At 39.4% G+C, this 20,426-nt stretch overlaps 1 protein-coding gene across 1 annotated transcript in view; it reads right to left on the bottom strand.

Moving 5' to 3' along the window:
* Positions 1–3,818: 3,818 nt before the first annotated feature.
* TRANK1 (tetratricopeptide repeat and ankyrin repeat containing 1) overlaps positions 3,819–20,426 on the bottom strand; it is a 47,073-nt gene continuing 30,465 nt past the window's right edge. Inside the window, exons 17-23 of the mRNA XM_059818844.1 lie at positions 19,328–19,416; positions 15,131–15,234; positions 13,368–13,500; positions 12,339–12,484; positions 7,520–10,596; positions 5,833–5,934; positions 3,819–4,628 (exon numbers count right to left, since the gene is read on the bottom strand). Coding sequence (XP_059674827.1) covers positions 4,516–4,628; positions 5,833–5,934; positions 7,520–10,596; positions 12,339–12,484; positions 13,368–13,500; positions 15,131–15,234; positions 19,328–19,416 — 3,764 coding nt within the window. The 3' untranslated portion in view covers positions 3,819–4,515. The remainder of the gene's footprint in view (positions 4,629–5,832; positions 5,935–7,519; positions 10,597–12,338; positions 12,485–13,367; positions 13,501–15,130; positions 15,235–19,327; positions 19,417–20,426) is intronic.

The following is a 20,426-nucleotide window of genomic DNA, read 5'->3' on the forward strand; positions in this document are numbered from 1 at the left end:
AAAATCCTGAATTAAGTCACCTTCAGCAGCAGCTGTAGTGAATGCTCCTCTAGGCAAACCAGCACATGGCCCATCCTCCTGGGGAGGGGTGACCCTGAAACCTGTGGCTGTCTCAGCAGTCCAGAGAAGTACTCCAGCCACCCGGCTGTTACGTAAGTACTCATCATGTCCTCCTCCAAGTAAACTTTTTTCCTGGCTGCCTCCTGGTGAAAATAAAGAACTCTGCTTCTTTTGACAGAGAGACTACTGAAGGTTTCCAGGCTGCACACTTCACATGCTCTCCTACTCCGGGACTCCCCCGGTCTAAGTTCCAAAGATACAGAGGGTCTGAAACTTACCTTTCTGCATGTCTTTAGCAGACAAACACCATTTCAGATCTCCAGTACCTCTCAGCTCAGCGCGCTTTTGCTCCACATACCACACTGACATAGCCGGCTTTCTCCATAGGAACAGGCACCTCATCCACTTCTGCTTCAGGGTCCTTTTACGCAGCTCCATGTTCAAGGGCTCTTCTCTTTTTGGGGACCAAGGCTACTAGAAATGTAAAATTCCTGTAGAGTGCTCCAAACTACATAGATGCTGACTTTCACTGGGACATCACTAACACTGGAGTAACTCAAAGCTCAGCGTATCTAAGCTGACAAGGCAAGTCAGCAGCAAATCTCCTTAAAATGTTTTGCTCTAACCTATTTCTAGAGAAGCAGCCAACTTTTAAACAGCTCCAATGTTCTATCCTTGATTGTTCAAAGGTAAAAATCTCATCCCTTGATTTCATGAAGCATGTCTAGCACAAGACAAGCAAATGTTACAATGAATAGTTCACAGGGAGGCATAGAGCACTGAACTGGTGTGACATAGCTTCAGTAAAGACCTACTCACCCCTTCACAAAAGGGAATTACAAGGATTTACTTCTACAAGATTTAATGAAAACTATTATTTATTTTTCCTGCAGAATGTCTTAGAGATAAGCCTAATTCTGTCAATCGTTTGCTAGAATTTCAGCACTGGTATACACAGGACAATTTAGAAACCAGTTGATCAGAAGCCAAATGAAAGTAACTTATAAGCATCTGGAGTATTGATATTATTTAAATCACTAGCAATTGCATCTGTATGTAAACCATGAAACTTTGCATGCAGACTAAATGGAAGATGGGCTGTAGGTAGGCAAGGGACTTCTACCAATTTCTTTCCAAACATTATTTCCACAGATCAAGCAGCACAGGATGATTGCAACAGCCTTCAAAGGCACTGCAACCCATCCTCTTGCAACAAGGCAGGATCAACACAGCAAAGATGACAATACCAATACACACGTCAGAAAACTGAAATAAATGCTCTAATTCTCACAGAGCACTTGTTTGCAATGGCTCTTAATCTGAAAATTCAACTGCTTTGGTGTTTAAGTATCTGACACCAAGTGTTTCACATTGACTTTGAGTATATGTACAGTCAGAAATCTTTGCATACAAATGTAGTCATGAAAATGACAAAATAAAATATGTAAACTCTTCCACTCCCCACCACACCAGCTCTTATAAATGGGCATTAGGGAAGACACTCAAAATTTCTGACATCTACTACATCAAGATAAACAAGTAAAGAGTACAGGCATTGCCTAGTACTTTGCTAATACATTTCCGAGTTACATGCTAACTGAAAGCCTGAACAATATACGTGCCATAAATCTAATACACAGCAAGACCCAGAGACACTTTAGTAAATCCAGGTGTGAAGATCTTCATGAAAACTGAATGCTCCAACAACAAAGGTAGAAGCTCAGCAGCAACAGCTGTGGTCCCCTTTCATAAAAGGAAGGGTGTTTCATAATTGGTTTTCAGCAAATAATATCATGGGGATTGCTGGCAGGAAAATCTTTTATTTTATTTACACTGAGATGAGACAATTTCTTCCCTCCCACGTTTTCAGTGAGCATAAAGGCAAAAGGCTTCCCTTTAGGAAAGTACCCATCACTTCCCACACAGTCCTTCGTATTAATATGAGGCTCAAGCAAGCAAGAGGAGTTTGGAATTTGGAGAATTGTCTTCTTTTAGACCACACCCCTGTCTTCCAACTACAGTGAATACTTTGTCGTTCTTTTATTTAGGTGTCGTTTTTGTATCACCAGGGAGAGAGATTTTAAGTCACCAGTTTCTGTGCTCCTGAAGCCTTTTCTGAATTCTTTTCAACTCAACATGGCTTAGACAGGCAGAAGTGGGTGGATTAGCTTGACAGCCTGCATCCCCTACTCAGTTCCAAGGGTTTCAATGCAAAATGCACCGCATACATACCAAGATACCTACCATGCCTCTTAAGCCCTTTGAGTCAAAGGCATTAGCTGGTGCCAGAACACTGGAGCCTCCATCAGGGGTGAGAAAGATTTTTAAATAAACAAAAAAAAAACCCCAAGGGTGTATCTGGACCACCCCTTTTTGCTAATGAAACATTCAAATAGGATTAATGCACACAGATCATTATTATCTGAAGAGACTGCCATGGAAACGAAAGGTTTATGTTTATTTACGCATACCATCATAGGGGAAAAAACCCTTTAAGCACTGATATTGGACTGGAGATCCAACTAGATTTCCCATCTCCGCTTGAACATTACTGAAGTCTTGGCCTAGTATAGCCCTGAAACTACAGGCCCTGAACTTTGAATTGCTATTAATTTTGGCTAGCAGTCAGTATTTCACATGCCATTGACATAAGTTCCATCTGGGAGTGCTGATTCAAAGTCAGAGAATGACCAGTGGTTTGTATTGAACCATACCAAGGATGATAGGTCCCTGCACCAAGGAAATGTACCCGAGACGAAGTTTTTGATGCAATATAACTTCTGTTCTTACGTCTCCTTCTTTGTTTTCTCTTTGCTTGGTGTTTTGCAATAATGTTTTTAAAGCTTCATTTTTCCCACCAAGAAAAAGAATAATCACTAGATCTTTAAACTGTGGCCAGCAAGGATTTTTAAATTGCAATTATCCTTAAAAAGTTTAGGTAGCATTTACTGCCACAAATGTAAATACTGAAGCTGAGAAACTAATCCAGAAAATTTCTTGGAGTAATCTCAAATACAAAATACACATCATTATAGAAAACAAAGCCAAAGAAGTTACATTAATGATCCAACTTTCTTAATTCTTGTTTTCTATACAGTGCAGGTGACTAGCATTACATTTCATCAAGGTATGTTTTTAAACTATCTTCTAGATGCTTGCTTAAGCAACAAGGCTTCTTTAAGATGAAATACTTAGTAAAGAGTCTTCTGGCAGACAACAGCAATTACAATGCAATGGATAACTATTACTGCTGCCCACATTGCTCCATTCAACAGTAGCGTCTCATTTCTACCCATGTAAAATGTCCCAATTCCACAACATTGAGCGTAATGACAAGTTATTAAGTTTTTGGCAAAAGTTAATTATTGAAACAATCTGATATGTATACAAAATGGCTCCCTTTTCAAGATAAAATATTTCAACAACTAAATAATACTCTAACTAATTATGTTTAACATGCAAATGCATTAATTTAAAATGTTGCTAAAGAAGTCTACAGTATGTTGGAGACATTGAAATCCCAGAAGTAAGACAGCGTCAGTATGAATGTATACTCTGGACACAACTTGTAAATCTCATTCATGCAGTCAGTCACATACGACTTTCAGAAAGCATTCAAAAAATAAGACAAGATGAAGTGATTTTAAAAATTTTACAGGTTTTATAAAAAAGTTATTATACATTACAAAAAGCATTATTATACATTACAAAAAATTTGATCAATTAAAACTTACAAAACACTTAAAATGTGTAATATTCTTTTAAAGAAAGATTATCTATATTTCAATATGTACAGGTTAATGTTTATATCACAACTTGATCACATAGAAGACAATCCATAACTTTCATACCTATCTGATTAGAAGCATGTACACTGTCAAAAATATGAATGTGTTTAGAAATTACTGTTCTTGTCTATAAAAATAGAAAAGAGAGATACTTTAAGTACCTCACCTGAAGACTCAAAAATTTCCAAACATAACAAGACTCAGAACACGGCAGGTTTACAATGGTAACCTAAAACCACCAATTAAAACCTCTTAAAATCAGAGAAACTAGCCTTCTATTTTTCTGAGTATTCCAGCTCAGAAGAATGATGATGCAAATTCACAGGGAAGAAGAAAAAGAACAGTGGAAAAATACCCCTGAGATAAGGCAGAAACATTATTATTTTTTCCTACTTGTTTGTTTCTTTGGCTTTTTGTTACTTTCAAGCTACTGCATAGGTTTGAAAAGAAATTTGTCCTGTCATAGGTTTTTAACAATTACATCATCACCACATAGGTAATTATTCTGACACAATGTAAGTGATAAAAAACAATAGCATAAATTGCTCTTTTTCTTCAGACTCTTCCCATTTCTGACCCCATCCCTCTATTTTTCTTTTTAACAATTTTTTTATTCTAAAATTAGATTGTTAAGAGGATAGAATAGCCACCTGCATATTTTTTCTAATTACCATTTCCCACATCTTCCTTTTTTTCTTGAGGGTTTTTTATAGACAAGTTCTTCAAAAGCCATGCTTTCATCTTCGACTTCATTTTCCAAGTCTCTATCATGCACAAAGCCTATATTAAAAACAAGAAATTAATGCAGAATTGAAAACCCCAACACCTTTTCCTCTTAGTAGTATGACAAGCTATTTTATATGTCAGCAATATACCTTCATATGTATATAATCATGTTTAAGAAGTATTGGGCTTAATGTGACAATGTGCTTAAGAGCTCTGCTAGAAAGCAGAGACTGCTAAGCCACTTGCTGCACTAGCAATTAGTTTTTATACTGAAAATCTGTACCTATTGTTACTGCTTTTGACTTTTTTAAGAAGTCTGTCTCTCCTCTCTCAAGGTTCAGTTTCAGCAGGCAATACATTTGCTTACTGACTTAAAAGACAGACTATAAAGTTGCGTGTGAGACTATGGGAGCAATCCCAGGTAGTCTTTTTAACTATATCTTTCTTGGAATAGAAGGTGTAACACAAGGCTTTATCACAATCAAATTTTCTAAAATAGAGCTACTTCAATGATTTACATATAGTGCAATTTGTAAGCCTGATCACTTCATTGCTGCCTTTTTATGCAATTGTTGCAATCCCACCACCTAAATATGTACTTAAACCTAAACATACAGGTAGGCACAATGAAGTCTTAAACTTGGCCTAAGAGGTCTGTGATGCAATAGACTGCATCAATGTATGTTACTTTTGGTGTGAAACCAAGTGACATGGAAGTGAACTTATATTTTTCCACAGAACTCTTAAAAGCAAGAGAAGGATTAGTTTTGTTAGGAAGCTGGTTTCCAGGAACTTGGATCCACGCTGCCCATAAATGCACTGCTGCAGCAGAGTTAAGAAACAGCACTATCTTATTGGTGAAGATAGCTTCTCTTCCGTCCCCCCTGCCTAAGTTTCTATCCTGAAGACTGCACTTGAACCATAGTTACGTCCGCTTCTGCGTATGCCTGTGTGCACACACACACGCATACTTTATGCAGGTTGGAATCCACTGAGGGCCAGGGGAGGAGGCTTGCTCTGTTCTGGCTACCCTGTAACCAGCTGCAAGGCTCATGCTCTGTTTTAAAGAGCCACTGAGGAAAGACTGGTTAACTCCTGTTTTCCAGAGTGCCCCTATGGAGGTGCCGGCTTCTTGTTGCCTAGAAGGTAAGTGAATATCCACAACACTGCTGACTTGGAGACGAAAGTGATGCTAAGAGACCATTACAGAACAGTGTCCTCTAGGGGGCACAGAAACTCGTGTAATTCCAAAACGTACCTTCTTCTTTTATCCTGTGAGAGTCCATTTTCTTCAGCCACTTACCAGCCTCATCAATGGTGGCAACCAGTTTGTTGGCATGTTTGGTTACTATTTCTTCAGCTGAAATGGAGCACAATTAACATTCTGTAAGAACACTAGCTGAGAGATGGGCAGCAGCTAAAAGCCAAGCAGAAAATGAAGTTACACAGAGCTGTGGTGCTGTAAGATGATGCTGCAAAGCAAGAAGCCTCAGTCACCAGTGATCTCATGTGCAGGCAAATTCACTACTGAGGATGAAGATGCTGTATGTATTGCTCCCCATTCCAATCAACATTACTAGCACTATCAGAGGAGAAGCTCTTCATCCTTGTGCTGTCCCTTTTAAGGTATACCTGAAACTCCTGAAAACATTCTGGTTTATGTATTTTGGGGTATTAAAGTTCCTGGCTTTCATTATCCCTCTGAAATCATACAAGTCAAAGTAAAACATTGACCCTAGATATTGCAGTCCTTGCTTAACTGCACCACTAAGGACTTGAAAAATGCTTGTTACAAAGTGAGGGAAAAGCAATCTAAAAGGCAAATAATTTCTGTAAATACATTTTCACTGAGTGGAAGAACAAAGTAACATTCATCAAGTAACTGTCATAACAAAATCAACTATTACCTGATTAAGCCTACTACATGTATCATATTCATCACTATCATGGTTCATTGAGCAGAAAGCCAACTAAATAATAAGCAAAACTTTATGGACTTCATCCATACGTAAAAGTTTTCCACCAGGAGTAAAGATAAAGTTTACACATGAAGACCACAACCTAACTTTTAGTTACAAATTTAACGTATTTCCCTGATCAGAGCTGATGAACATATCAAACATTACAGTTTTTCATTACTGTCAGACATCACAGGCAAAGTGACAACTTGCCAGGGTTGGTGGATTTCTACAACTAAAGCCAGTAACAATGTTTTGATTTAAGATGTCACTTTCCCACAGCAAGTACCCCAAACAATTTTGCTCCCAGGCCACTCGTTCAGTGATTCAGTTTTGCTTGCAAAAATCAGCATAGAACAACGCTTTAAGTATATGAGGGGAAAGAAAAATCAAATAGCAAAATATGTATCTCTTAAGTACCATAATTTACCGGACTTTGGAATAACAGGGTTGCCTTTGAGTGCCTGACACCCCACAGATTTGTAGTTAAGTATCCACTTTTGTTCAGCCCTAACAAAATTAGAAGTTCAAGGGCAGACTAGTCAGAGATATCCTTAACCAAAGACTCCAAGTACTCCTAACACTCTACTCCTGCATACCCAAATTACTATGGCTGGCAGAACTAAGTAAGTAGGAAATAGCAAAAAAATTAGTAAAGATTACCTGGTCTAATGTAACAGGCTGCTGTAACACTGTATAAATTCAGGAAACACAGCACATCTGATCATGTACTTAAAATTCACTTTACTAAAATTCACCACTATTCACTTTACCTGTACTATCCGATGTATTTGTGTTTGGAAGAGGTGAGAATATTTTTTAAACATTTTCAAGTGTCTCAGTTCCTCTTTTCCTCAGCTACCTGAAATACCCTGAAATACCTTTCTCTTGACCACATTAAGATTTTCAAATGGAGCTTTGTCAGGTCTAGACGTTTGACCACAATGACATATTAAATTGTTTAAAATAAAACTGGAAAGGTCCTACCTTTAGCCCAGGCTTTTCTCTCATATATTTCCTCTACTGCATCTGAAATCTTCTTAATATTCTCTTTGATTTTTCTCTGACGTAAATTGGAACCTTCTTTATATGCTAAATGGTCTCGGGTGTAAGTCTTTTCCATAATGGCCTCCACTACTTCCAGTCCATCATGTATTATCGGATCTATCTTTCTTCTGAAAAAGTCGGCATAGTATTTGTAGGCAGCGTTATTATTTCTGTGTTCATCTGTGTTTCTGTGTTCTGTGTAAGCCTCACTGGCCACAGAAATTGCATTTCCTTCTGCATGCAACTTTTCTTCCCCGCTGATCTCTGTTGGTGTCACAGCCTCAGAAGTGTCTGCCTCCATGTTTTCTGACTGGCCAAAATAGTTCTCAGAGCTCTGCATAAATCTGACTCCACAGAGGTCACACTGGGTTTGGTCAATATCTGCTTTTTTGAAGATCTCTGATAAAAATTCCCCTCCTTCCATTGCAACAGGCTCAGTTTTGGAGCAGGCCTTCCTTTTCCACTTCATGCACAGAGAAACAAAATGGAAGACACGACGCAGCTGGCGTTGAGCAGATGCTTTCTGTTCTTGCTTCTGTTGCTTGCTGAGTGCAATGACTTCCAGGGGATCCTTTTGATCCTCTAAGCAATGAACCCTTTCAAGTTCATTTTCTAGCTCATCAGTGTATTCTGTCTTGTCCAAAGAGGTCATAAACCTGTCAAGGTTTATGGTTTCATACAGGATGCCCCGTATGGGAGGATGCCCCTGAGTGTACGCAGAATCCCACTTCCATCGGCAGTCAACCAAATACTCTGCATCTCGCTCTGTCAGAAGCTCTTGCAGGCCTGCAGCAATTTCTCTTACATCTGTAGCATCACTCACTTGTTCCACAACCCTTAGCAATCTTTCAGGCACTTTAGAGGGAGAGTCTTTTTTCATTGATTTCAGCATCACCTTGATTTCAGGGAAGTGGTGGCATAAAAGGGATCTACATTTAGAATTCTGCACCTGGTCAGCATTCAGTAACATCACTAAGCACAGCACAACAGTCCGCTCAGCCTCCCCTGAAGTTATGTAATCAGGATCCTCGAAAGCATCCAGAAGGACATTGAACTTTCCATGAACTCCACACAAAACTTCTGCTAGATAACAGAGATGAAATCTGAAATTCTGTACAGCTACATGTGCGTCCTTCGGTCTATACTCCTGTATAATAGAAAATGTGTCTCTAAGCTCTTTGTTATGGTCCTTGCTTCTGAACAAAAACTCCCAGTAATGAATGAGAGCAATGTAACTCTTTGGAAAGCAGAGAGTAATGTTCTTGGAGAGACGCATCAGGACAGCACAACAGAGAATATACTGGAATTCCAACAACATCACTGTATTTCCTATGCTTGGAATCAGGTATCTCGTGCATTTCTTGACCAGGACATTCATAAAACGAAAAAAGAACCTTTTACAGTTTTCTGGGTTCTTATGAACATAGAATTGCTCAAGTGAATTTTCAAGAAGTCGAATGAAGCACAAGTGCGTTCTCCCTGCATTTTCAGCATTTTTGTCAGGTAGCAACATACCATGTCTGCCCTCTATTCCTTTGGCCTTTCCTCCTTGGCCCTTACCCTTTGGGGAGTTTTTTGCCTTTGACAAAGCAAAGTTTAGCTCTTTGTTATAATCATCCTCTTCCTTAAAAAGAAGTTTCTCAAATTCTTCAGGATACCCTGAAGATAAGATGAAAACTTGCATGGCACGTAGCCACAAGTCAGTTGATTCTCTTCTGGCTGCAGTGTCTTCATTTTTAAACTTAAATGTGATGTACTCCTTCAACACCGCTCTACAGGGTTTGGAAATAATGTTACTGAATTCCAGTACTTCTTTGCATGCCTTTGGGTTCTCGGACAGTATTCTCAAATGAAAATGATTAGGAAAAAACATTTCTAGGAGGGCTTTACATGATGCGTATTTGTCAGCAGTCAAAATGTCATCAAAGCTTTTGCACTGATTCAGTAGCTCTTTAGGGAAAGTGCATGTGGCTTCCAACAGCAGTCCATTTATTGCCACCAGATGCATTTTACACTGAAATATTGCTTTTGCTTCATGGCGCAACAACGGCTTATGGTAATCCTCACAGGTTTTATCTTCACAGTTCAAGCCAACAATGAACTTCATACAAATATCAGGGTAATGCTTGTTCAGTAACTCCTGGGTGATAGAGCACAACCTGCTTAACAAGTGCTGCTTCAAAGCTGATTTTACCTCCTCTGTGCTTACTGAGAAATCACCTTTTGTCTTCCTCTCTTTCAGACTTGGCTTGTCTGACAGAAACTTGAGAATGGGTTCAGCTTCATTTTGAGACACCTGGCAACTGTCACCTGTGGGGACAATCCCAAAATAGGCAAAGCATGACTTTACCATATCTTTCTCTGCATTGGTGGCTGCTTTCTTCAAACCCCTAACCAGACTCAGAAGAGCCATTAAGCCGCGTGTTGCCATAAAGAGGATGTTCTGGCTAGGAGCGGGGCAGCGAGATAATGCAAAGAGAGCTTCAACTGCACCAGCAGAATGATTCAGAGATAGGAACTGACAGTATGCGTTGCTCAGCTTTGAGAAGTCTGCCTTCAGGACTCCCTGCAAAAACACAGCCTCAGCAATGCCAGACTTCTGCTCAGTTTGTTCACAAAGTTCGAGGGCTTCTCTTAGGATGACCTCCATGTCCACCAGGTCTGATTCTGCACAGCGAGTCACACCGGCACGTGCTGCAGCGAGTAAACACGATGCACGAAACTCTTTTATAGCTGTGAGGTTGGCTGCTTCCAGAGCAAACCCGTGTTGTTTCATTAACTTTGCAGCTTCTTCTTCTCGACCTTCCCTTTTCAGTAAGTCTGCTGTTTGGCGCAAGCATCCACGAGACTTCAGAAACTCAAGCTGATCCTCTATATCAAGTTTTGAGAGGACCTGCATCATTTCCTCAGTTCTGTTCATACTTAGGTACTTTGCAGCTGCTTCCAAATACAACTGATTTGCTGTACATGAGAGTTTGGAAACCATTTGTCCTTTTGTATTTAGCATCTCTTCATATCTGAAATAATAGGTACATCAATTTACTACCATAGTTGACTAACCTAGACAAAAAAATACTGCATTTTTAAAAAGTCTCCAAAACATTAAACAAATAGATGCCCCCAGAAGCCTTTCCTTCAAAAAGGCCAACTATTTCAAGTGGTATGTCTGTCATGTGAAAAACAATCACATCATCTTAAAAGTTCTACAGAAAGAATTTAGTTGCAACATAAGGCTGTCTGAAGCAAGATCATTAAAACTTCTGGTACAAACAAGATCACAAGGTTTACAGCATTAGTGGATCTTTCTCCATGCTGTCAAATCACTGTACAAATTATTTTAATCATATTTTGCCAGTGAAAATCTTCTGTTTATTAAAGTAAGCCTCAATATACAATGGTTGTTTACATGAACAGAAGCCAGTATGAAATCAATCAGAATTTCAATGAATTCCCCATGGGCCAATACAGATAATATTCTGCAAAGTTTACACAAACCACTCAGTTTAGAGAACTCTTTCAATCCTGTCCTATGTATCTACATATACTGTGCTGCTTATTGAGTGCCTGAGTAAAGTACCTGGTTGCATCTTTCAGAACACACACTTTAAAATACTCAGTTATTCATTATTATTGGCTGATGTGAAATTATTAAGATACCCCCTATGCCAGTCTTACAACAGTATTCTCACCTGCATGCTGAGAATGAGTAATTTTTTCTTGATGGGTGAGTAAATTATCATTAGCCTTTCATTATCATCTTTTTCATGACAAACATGGGAGTGCAGATTTTTTTACCTAAGCTGATGAATTTTCATGAATGATTTGGGGAGGCTGATTTAAAAAATTGTTCATTGGTCAGGTGACTTTAATGCTTGAACTTTTTGCTTGAACTATCTCTACATATTAAACAAACTTAGTCGTTCAAAAAGCAGTTGCCATTATTAAAGGTACATCACAAAGGATTTCAGTGAAGGTGTGTAACTGCAGGCCTTGCTAGAATTCTAATTGGTGTATATATTCTTTAAAAGTCATCAATCAATTTAGGTGTAATGAAAGGTGTGGCCAATAAATGAACTGTTTACGCAAGAATGCGCTAATGAGGTCACAGGAATGGGGCCAGATGCAAAGTTCTGTCAAAAAGATACTAATAAAACCAGTTTATCAAGCACAGTGTGAGGCAGTTCTTAACTGCCCTGAGCCAGAACAGGGGAGATGGTATGGAAAAGTTCATCTCAGAGACTCAGACCAAGAATCTGTCAGAAAGGCAGTGCAAGCTGGTCATTTAAATTACTATTCTTTGCTCTAAGTTAGAGATTTTGAGACAAATAGTTAATTTGCCACAACGGCTGCTGCATTATATACCACACATCTCATTGTTATAACTCCTACAGAAGTCAGTGACTAAGTGGCTAAATCCATTAAAAGAGAAGTATGTAATACTTCTGTTACATGTTTTTGTGATATTTACCATAAGAACCCAGTTCAGAGGACTGGCTGAAGGAGAACTTGCATGACTAGTAATACATACTGGAAAAAATTCCCAGGAAAATGAAGCTAGTCACTGCTCCAGCTGTGAACACAGTAGAATGCTTTCACTGTGTTATCATTACCCAAGTGAGAATTCTGACAAAGTTAATTTAACTTCATATAAAACAAAGTCACCAGCCAAAACTCTTGTGAAAATTTTATGGTGAGCCAGCTGTATTACGCTGAATTTTGAAAAGATAATTATATTCCAACACCATCTTGGAAGACATACCTTTCAACTGCCTTTGCTGCTTCTTCATAGAGTTCTTCCTGACAGTACATTTTAATTGCCAGATCAAACTCCTCTATTTGTTCATAACATTCAGATGCTTCTTTGTAGCACTGGCTTTTCTGATAGTAAACTGCAGCATCTTTCATCTGCAATGCAGAAGTCAGTAATGAAACTGAAGTGCTCTAAACAGTCAAAACTACATGAATAGAATAAATTTAGTAATTCTATCATGTAGGTGTCTCATACAGAAGCACACTTTAATAAAATGTAATTAAAGTATCTGAATATAATAAACTACATATTAAAGTAACCATCATCAAAACTGAACAGATTTTAAAACAAAACTTCAAAATATTTGTATCCAAAAAACTAGAATGTAAAATTAAAGGTATTACACAGGATTTCCAAAGTACTTGTTATTCACCCAGCTCTGCCTGTTATTAAAAAACACCACGTACATTTCTGTTGACTTGCAAATTTCTCAGAATCAACAGGATTAAATTAAAACAGTTACGGATGCAGAATGGGAACCCTAACCTTGTATCTTAAACTTTAAATATTTGGGAACAATCACCTTACATTCTTTTAGTGGAAATACACTGCAAAGAAAAGATGTTAAATATCCTCATACACTTAGAAAATTATTATTAGTACATTACTTAATCTTTGCAAGTTTCAAGGTTCCATTTAGATGGCTGTAATCAGTGAAGTTTCAATATCATCAGAGTATTGAATGAAGTAACAGCTCAAGTTTCATTAAATCAGTCATTAATTAACTTCTGACTGCAAAGCAGAAATGCCTGATGGTGACATGTGAGGAAAGCCAAAGAAATAAATCTAAACTGCATAATTGCATCATTGTCCTCTTCATTCATCTTCTGGCTATTCTGTGACAAATGCTTCCTCTTGAACGGCCCAGCTACTACCATGTTACAGAAAAACACTACTACCTTAGGAGTAATATGAGGGGAAAAAAAGCTGTAGGAAAAGGGAAGTGATAAGGAGAGCATAGTTTAGAGGGTTTAATACCTTTCCTAACTTTTTACACAGTTCTGCACAAAGCCGGAACTCCTTTGATTGAAACAGACATTTTAATGACAGTTTTGGCTCTCCACATTCCAAGTAAGTTTTAGCCAATGTCATATATTCCATCTGTTTTTCCCTGTAGAAAGTAAGAGAAAATTACCACTCACATCCAAATTGTTTAGGATCACATGATCTGTCACTATATCCAACCAACACTGACATCATGTGTTCGTCTTCATACATAACCTGATGAGGTATTACCTTACAATTAGTTATATTTTGGGCTGACACTGTTCTGTCCAGAAGCCTGTTCCAGAATCTCACTGCTCTGGCAGTAGAAAGTTTGTTGTTTTTTTTAATTTTCAAACTAAGTATCCTAATGCGGTTTTGTGCTGCTTCCCTTTTCTAGCTTAATTTACTCCTTCTTCCTTTCTGCTGTTTAGTGCCAATGCCATTAAAGACAATAAGCAAATCTGTTCTCAGCCTTTTTTCTGTATAACTAAACAAGCCCGGCCTTTCTGGTATCATCGCAGCATGTTTATTTTCTTCCCAGACCTAGCCTGAATTCATCATTCTTGAGCCTGGAGGATCAGAACTATACAGAGACTTTCATATTATAGAGCACACAGGAATCTTACTTATTCTTTGTACACCAGCATTAACACCTCTACTAAAAAAAATGCCATTTTCACAGCTTCATTATTACATATGTTCTGTCAACTTAACATATCCTAATATACCCAGTTTCTTCTGAAATTTTATCCAGTTGACAAGCACCCCAGCTTACAGCCAACTGAAAAAAGTTTTTTCAGTCCCATCAACAAATTCTCTATGATCACGAAATTTTATGAGTATCCTTATACTTCTAGCTAGGGCCACTAATATAAAACAGGTAATTAAAAAAGGTAAAACATTGATTAACCCCAGTCATAACATTTCTCCAGACGTTCTCCCTTCAGTGCTAGCTTCCTCTGCTCTAGTCATTCCTTACCCACTCTGCTATCACTGCTAGTTTTCAGCCTCCCTGGCAAGAACAGGAATTCATCACTTAGGTCTACAGTCCTCCCCATGAAGTTTTTACCTGTCTTATTTGAGACATGTCCCAAACAGTTTTTCAGCCTCTTCAGGAAACTGCAAACTTTCTTCCCTGTCAAACCCTTGAGCTATTTTGCCCAGCTGGCAGCATGAACAAAACGATTCATCTCAAAACCTGTCTCTTTAAAAGTGCCCTTTGGTTCAGGCCTAGTTCTGCTTGGTTAGTTTAGATTGACTCTAACACTAATTTTACCTCAAAGTTCACTTTTTGTTAGCAGCTTTTCTTTCCCTATGTACACCACCATTCCTTCTTCATTAACCAAATATGCAGTGGGATTAACTGGTGTTGAGCACTGCTGATGGCATATGCTCTTCTCTCTATATCTAAGAATATAAGCCTCTTGAGGTAATGCAAATCCTGTTGCTTTTCTCTCACACAACCAGTAAGCCCTTTTAATGGCCATATTTGGTTTGGACAGCCTATGGCGTACAACTGCTTTCACTACTCCCCGAAGACAGCAGTGCCCCAGACCCTGCTGGAGCTCTGCTAGACTTTCCAATTTCTTAAATCTCTTTTGCCACCCACAGACAAAGATGTGAAGACACCTCACCCGCATGGTTCTCCAATGTCTCCAGTCCGCTCCCACAACTGTGGTGGGAATCTCCCCCTGCACATACCCATAAGGTCTGGCACCACAGAATGACACTCGCTCATCTGCATTTACACTTACCTGGGGTTGCTTTTCTTTGAGTGCACTTTGAGAACAGCATCGTGTGCCAGAGCCAGTTTTGACTTCTCAGCTGCTCCTCCCTTTTGGTAACATTTGGCTGCCACCTGGGGCGAAATCATACACAGCATTCACACATGTGCATCCAGCCCATGGCTTATCACATAAAAGTAATACTTAATCTTACAGTCACTGTAATGGAAAACAGAAAGACTGGCAGGGTGCCTGGAAGAACGAAAAGGTAAAACATTGCAGTATATTTTTAGGACAAAAAGAAAAGCTTTAAAGTCAGTCCACACGTGACTATCACAAATAGAATTATAATTACAATGTTTTACATGGAAGTAGTGAAAGCAAAATTCCTGGTAGGCTGATATAACAAATAGCACATGCAATTTGAATGATAGCCTAAACCATTAATCGGCAAGTCACAAGGCATCTACCACATAAATTCTATTAATAAAAGTTAGCAAAACCAATGTGTGCAAAGTTAAATCAAAAGCATGGAACATTTATTCATGCTTTTACCATACCAGGCCCTTTCTGTGATAAGCTAAAGACAAACAGTGGGAGTTACCATGCTCCTAGCAAGGTTTGCTTCAGTATCACCTCACTCCATCTGCAACACCATTATTTCTTTATTCTATCTATTAATGCAGTATTTGCTTCTGTTTGGAAATTGCACATTGCAAGCCATGCTTAGAACTGCCAAATTCACCAGATGATAATTTCTTCTTAATGTAGCAATGATAAGCAGAGACTAGAGTTATAAAGAAAACAGAACAGCAAATAATATAGCTACTACATTTCAGATTTCAAGATTAAATTTTTTCAGCTGTGTGTTTTTTATCTAAACACTTTTCTGTCCGTTTAGGAAATTGTCTTTTTTTTTCAAGGGGAGATAAACACTGTCTGTATAGTGGCAGCTGATTATTTTGATTTTTGCCTTGTTATAAATATCTATTTTCCATACAAAAAAATTATACGTTGCTATCAGCAAAAAACGGAAGCTTTCCTTCTGCCATGATCAAAAAGAAGTATCCAAAATTTTATTTCATAGAATGGTAGAATATCTCAAGTTGGAAGGGACTCATAAGGATCACCAAGTCCAACTCCCAGCTCCTTGCAGGACTACCTAAAACTAAACCATATGACTAGAGAACATCGTCCAGATGCTCCTTGAACTCTGACAGGCTTGGTGCTGTGACCTCTTCCCTGGGAAGCCTGTTCCAGTGACCGACCACCCTCACAGTGAAGAGCCTTTTCCTAATGTCCAATCTGAACTATCCCTGATGCAGCTTCATTCCATTTCCTCATGTCCTGTTGCTGGTCACCAGAGAGAGGAGATCAGCACATCTCCTGCTGCACCCCTTGAGGGAGTTGTAGACTGCAATGCGGTCACCCCTCAGCCTTCTCTTCTCCAAGCTGAACAAGCCAAGTGACCTCAACTGCTCCTCATAAGTCTTGCCCTCGAGACCGTTCACCATCTTGGTCACCCTCCTCTGGACACACTCTAATAGTTTGACGTCATTCTTATGTCGAGGCACCCAAAACGGCACACAGTACTCAAGGTGGGGCCACACCAGTGCAGTGTAGAGTGGGACAATCACCTCCCTCGACTGGCTAGCGATGCTGTGCTTGATGCGCCCCAAGACACAGTTGGTCCTTTTTGCTGCCAAGACAGACTGTTGACTCATATTCAACTTGCCATCAACCTAAACCGCCAGATCTCTTTCTACGGGGCTGCTCTCCAGCCTCTTGTCCCCTAGTTTGTACATATAACCGGGATTACCCCATCCCAGGTGCAGAATCTGGCACTTGCTCTTGTTAAATTTCATATGGTTGGTGATTGCCCAGCTCTCTAGTCTATCCAGATCTCTCTGTAAGGCCTCTCTACCCTCAAGGAAGTCCACAGCTCCTTCTAGTTTAGCACCGTCAGCAAACTTACTTAACGTACATTCATTTCCTGCATCCAAATCATTTATAAAAACATTACAGAGCATTGGCCCCAAAATTGAGCCCTAGGGAACCCCAATGATGACTGGCCACCAACCTAATATAACCCCATTTACCGCACTTCTTTGAGCCCGACCCATCATCCAATTGCTCAGCCAATGTATTATGGACTTGTCTAGCTCTGTGCTGGATGTTTTGTCCAAAAGGATACTGTGACAGACAGTATCAAAAGCTTTGCTAAAATCCAAAAACACCACATCTGCTGGCTTCCCTTGGTCAAACAGATGGGTGACCTTGTCATAAAAGGAAATTAAGTTGGTTAAGTAGGACTTTCCCCTCATGAACCCATGCTGGCTATGACCAATGACTGCATTGTCTCTCAAGTGTTTTTCAGTAACTCCCAGAATAATCTTCTCTGTAATTTTACCAAGCACTGAAGTGAGATCGACAGGCCTGTAATTACCAGGGTCTTCCTTCTTACCCTTCCAGTCGATTGGGACCTCTCCAGACTCCCAAGACCATTGAAAAATAATGGAGAGAGGTCCCACAATAAAATTGGCCAGCTCTTTCAGTACCAGTGAATGAATCCCATCAGGTCCCATAGACTTATGCGCATCCAGCTGGAGCAGCAAGTCTCAAACAAGTTCAGAGTCAGCTGGGAGTTCATCATCCCCCACAGTCATGGTCTTCTAACACAGGGCTCTGGGGTCCCAAGGCGCATCATCGGTGTTAAAGACAGAGGCGAAGAAGGCATTAAACATCTCTGCTTTGTCTACATCCCTACTTGTGAGGTGACTGACCTTATCAAGTAATGGACCGATGTTATCTCTGATCCTCCTTTCGCTGTTAACATATTTTAAAAAGCCCGTTTTGTTGTCCTTCACAGTGCTAGACAACTTGAACTCTAATCAAGCCTTGGCTGCACAAATTTTCTCCCTACAGTGTCAAGCAGTGTCTCTGTAGTTCTCCCATGTTGCCTGTCCTTGCGTCCAATGTCTATACACTTTCCTTTTCTGCCTAACTTCTAGAAGAAGATCCCTGCTCAGCCAAGCCGGCCTTCTGCCCCACTTGCTTGACTTCCGACACTTCGGAATTGCCTGCTTCTGCACTTTTAAGAGACAGCTCTTGAAAAGTGACGAGCATACGTGGACCCCAAGGTCTGCAAAAGCAGGTTCCCAGGGGACCTTACTAACTAGCTCCTTCAGCAGCCCGAAGCTTGTTCTCCCCAGATCCAGGATCAAAGTTTCGCTCAGTTTTTCTCCTGTCGCCAACGATTTGAAACTCAACTACTTCATGGTCACTGTGACCAAGACAGCCACCAATTACCACTTTGCCCATGAGTCCTTCTCTGTTTACAAACAACAAATCTAGGAGAGCACCCTTCCTAGTCAGCTCCCTTAGTACCTGCACCAAGAAGTTATCTTCAAAGTGCTCCAGAAATTTCCTGGACCTGTTTGTGTCCGCTGTATGATATTCCCAGTTGATGTCTGGGAAGTTAAAATCACCCATAAGGACAAGGGCAGTTGATCTAGAGACATCTCTTAATTCCTTGTAGAATAATTCATTGGTATTGTCATCCTGGCTGGGTTTTGCTTCCATTCCATTAACTGTCATCCCATATCTGGATTGTATTAACTATCAATTTAGGAAATAAAAGACTGTAAAATCTCCATGTTCTTTAAATAGTAATGGAATGAAACCATCCTTTTGCTACTCCTTCTGCGGTTTTCTTAGTGCTCCCTTGGTTCTTACATGCTGTTCTTAATGTGTGTTTTGTATCCATCCCTAATTACTGTCCAAAAAACATAAAAGGGCTCTGAGATCATCACCCAAGTCAATATACTTCCAAGAAATGTTTTCATTTTCCTACAGTAATGTGTAATGATATTGTCAAGCACGTGGCTTAGATTCACAAACTCCAGTCAATTCCAGTTGTTGCTAATAATTGTTTTTTCCAACCATCTTTTGTTTGTGTCCATTAAAATGTTTTTCCCTCATTGGACTGCAAATTTCTGAGTAGTGAATTTAAGATTACAGACAATAGTCTTGCTCTCCCTGCTTACTTCTTGCAAGTCATTTACAAGCAGTCTGTAGACACCTACAAAACTGCAAACCACAAACTAAGATAGACTGCTACAGAGCAACTGAAGGGTTACAGGTAATTTTATAGATGCAAAGGGAAAAAAAAAAAAAAGGTTTTGGAATAGACAAGAATCCTTATTTCAGATAAATATATGCTCCTACCTCCCAGAACTGATGTTTAGCATAGTAGTCTCCCTGTGCAATCCATTCTTCTGGAGTTGAAGTTTTAGCAAACATGCTGTCGTCTAAGTCTATAAGGTCAGGGGTAATAATTTTATATTAGAATGGATAAACCACAGAAACCACTTATCTTGTACCAAAACTAAGCATTAACATCTCATAATGTTCCAAACTCTCTGATCTGTGCTCAGACCAGTAATGGTAACTATGAGTTAAATACATTTCATACCTCTCAATCAGCACTAAAAATCAACAAGTTTGGTTTGGTTTTGAAAGATGTTTAAACATCACGCTTGTTTTTTGGACAAAACTTTGAGTAAATCCACTGTCTTTATAGAAACCAAATTATTTCATTTGATAGATCTCTTTTAGCTGGGGTGGTTTTCCGTGAATGGCCTTCATTACTGTGCAGGTGTGATGGATGCAATCCTCCTGTTTGAACTAACTGAACTTTGGTCCAGGCAGATGCTCAGCAAGTAGGCCTAACCGAAGTTAATCCTATTGTATGAGGCTATCAGTGAGAACACACCACCAAAGCCAAAAAACTGGTTTGGCTGGAGACTCAGCTGATAAGCAGCTGAAACTGTATAATAAACACAACAGAAAACGTGACTACAAATCAACCACTTTACACTATAAATATCTGCAGCCATGAGGGTCCATAGGGCTCTTCCCCCATAGCAGCTGGCTGAGCGGCGGCAATCTCGTCCACCTCTCAAGGTTACCCCTCGAGGCTGAGAGACCCCTTACCTGACACCAGACATCGATGGGTTGGTAACTGACATTTTTGCATGCATGTAACATTTAAGATACATACAGTAAGCTTACGCGATAATCTTTGTATCCCATGCTAACTTTAAGTGTAATAAATAGTAGAGTACTGACCACCAATCCATCTGTACATATTAAATATTTTACATACCTACATTTACTGGTTAGAACTCAACACACTACTAGATCAGATCTGTCTGAGTGATCTCTGACTCTTCTCCTGCGACAGCAGGAAAACTTATACTAATGAATTAGCAATGAAATTATGCATTAACATATACAACTGATCTTTAGAGCCAAAAGAAGTAAG

This window comes from Gavia stellata, chromosome 6, assembly GCF_030936135.1.
Source record: "Gavia stellata isolate bGavSte3 chromosome 6, bGavSte3.hap2, whole genome shotgun sequence".
In the NCBI taxonomy this organism is placed as follows: Eukaryota; Metazoa; Chordata; class Aves; order Gaviiformes; family Gaviidae; genus Gavia; species Gavia stellata.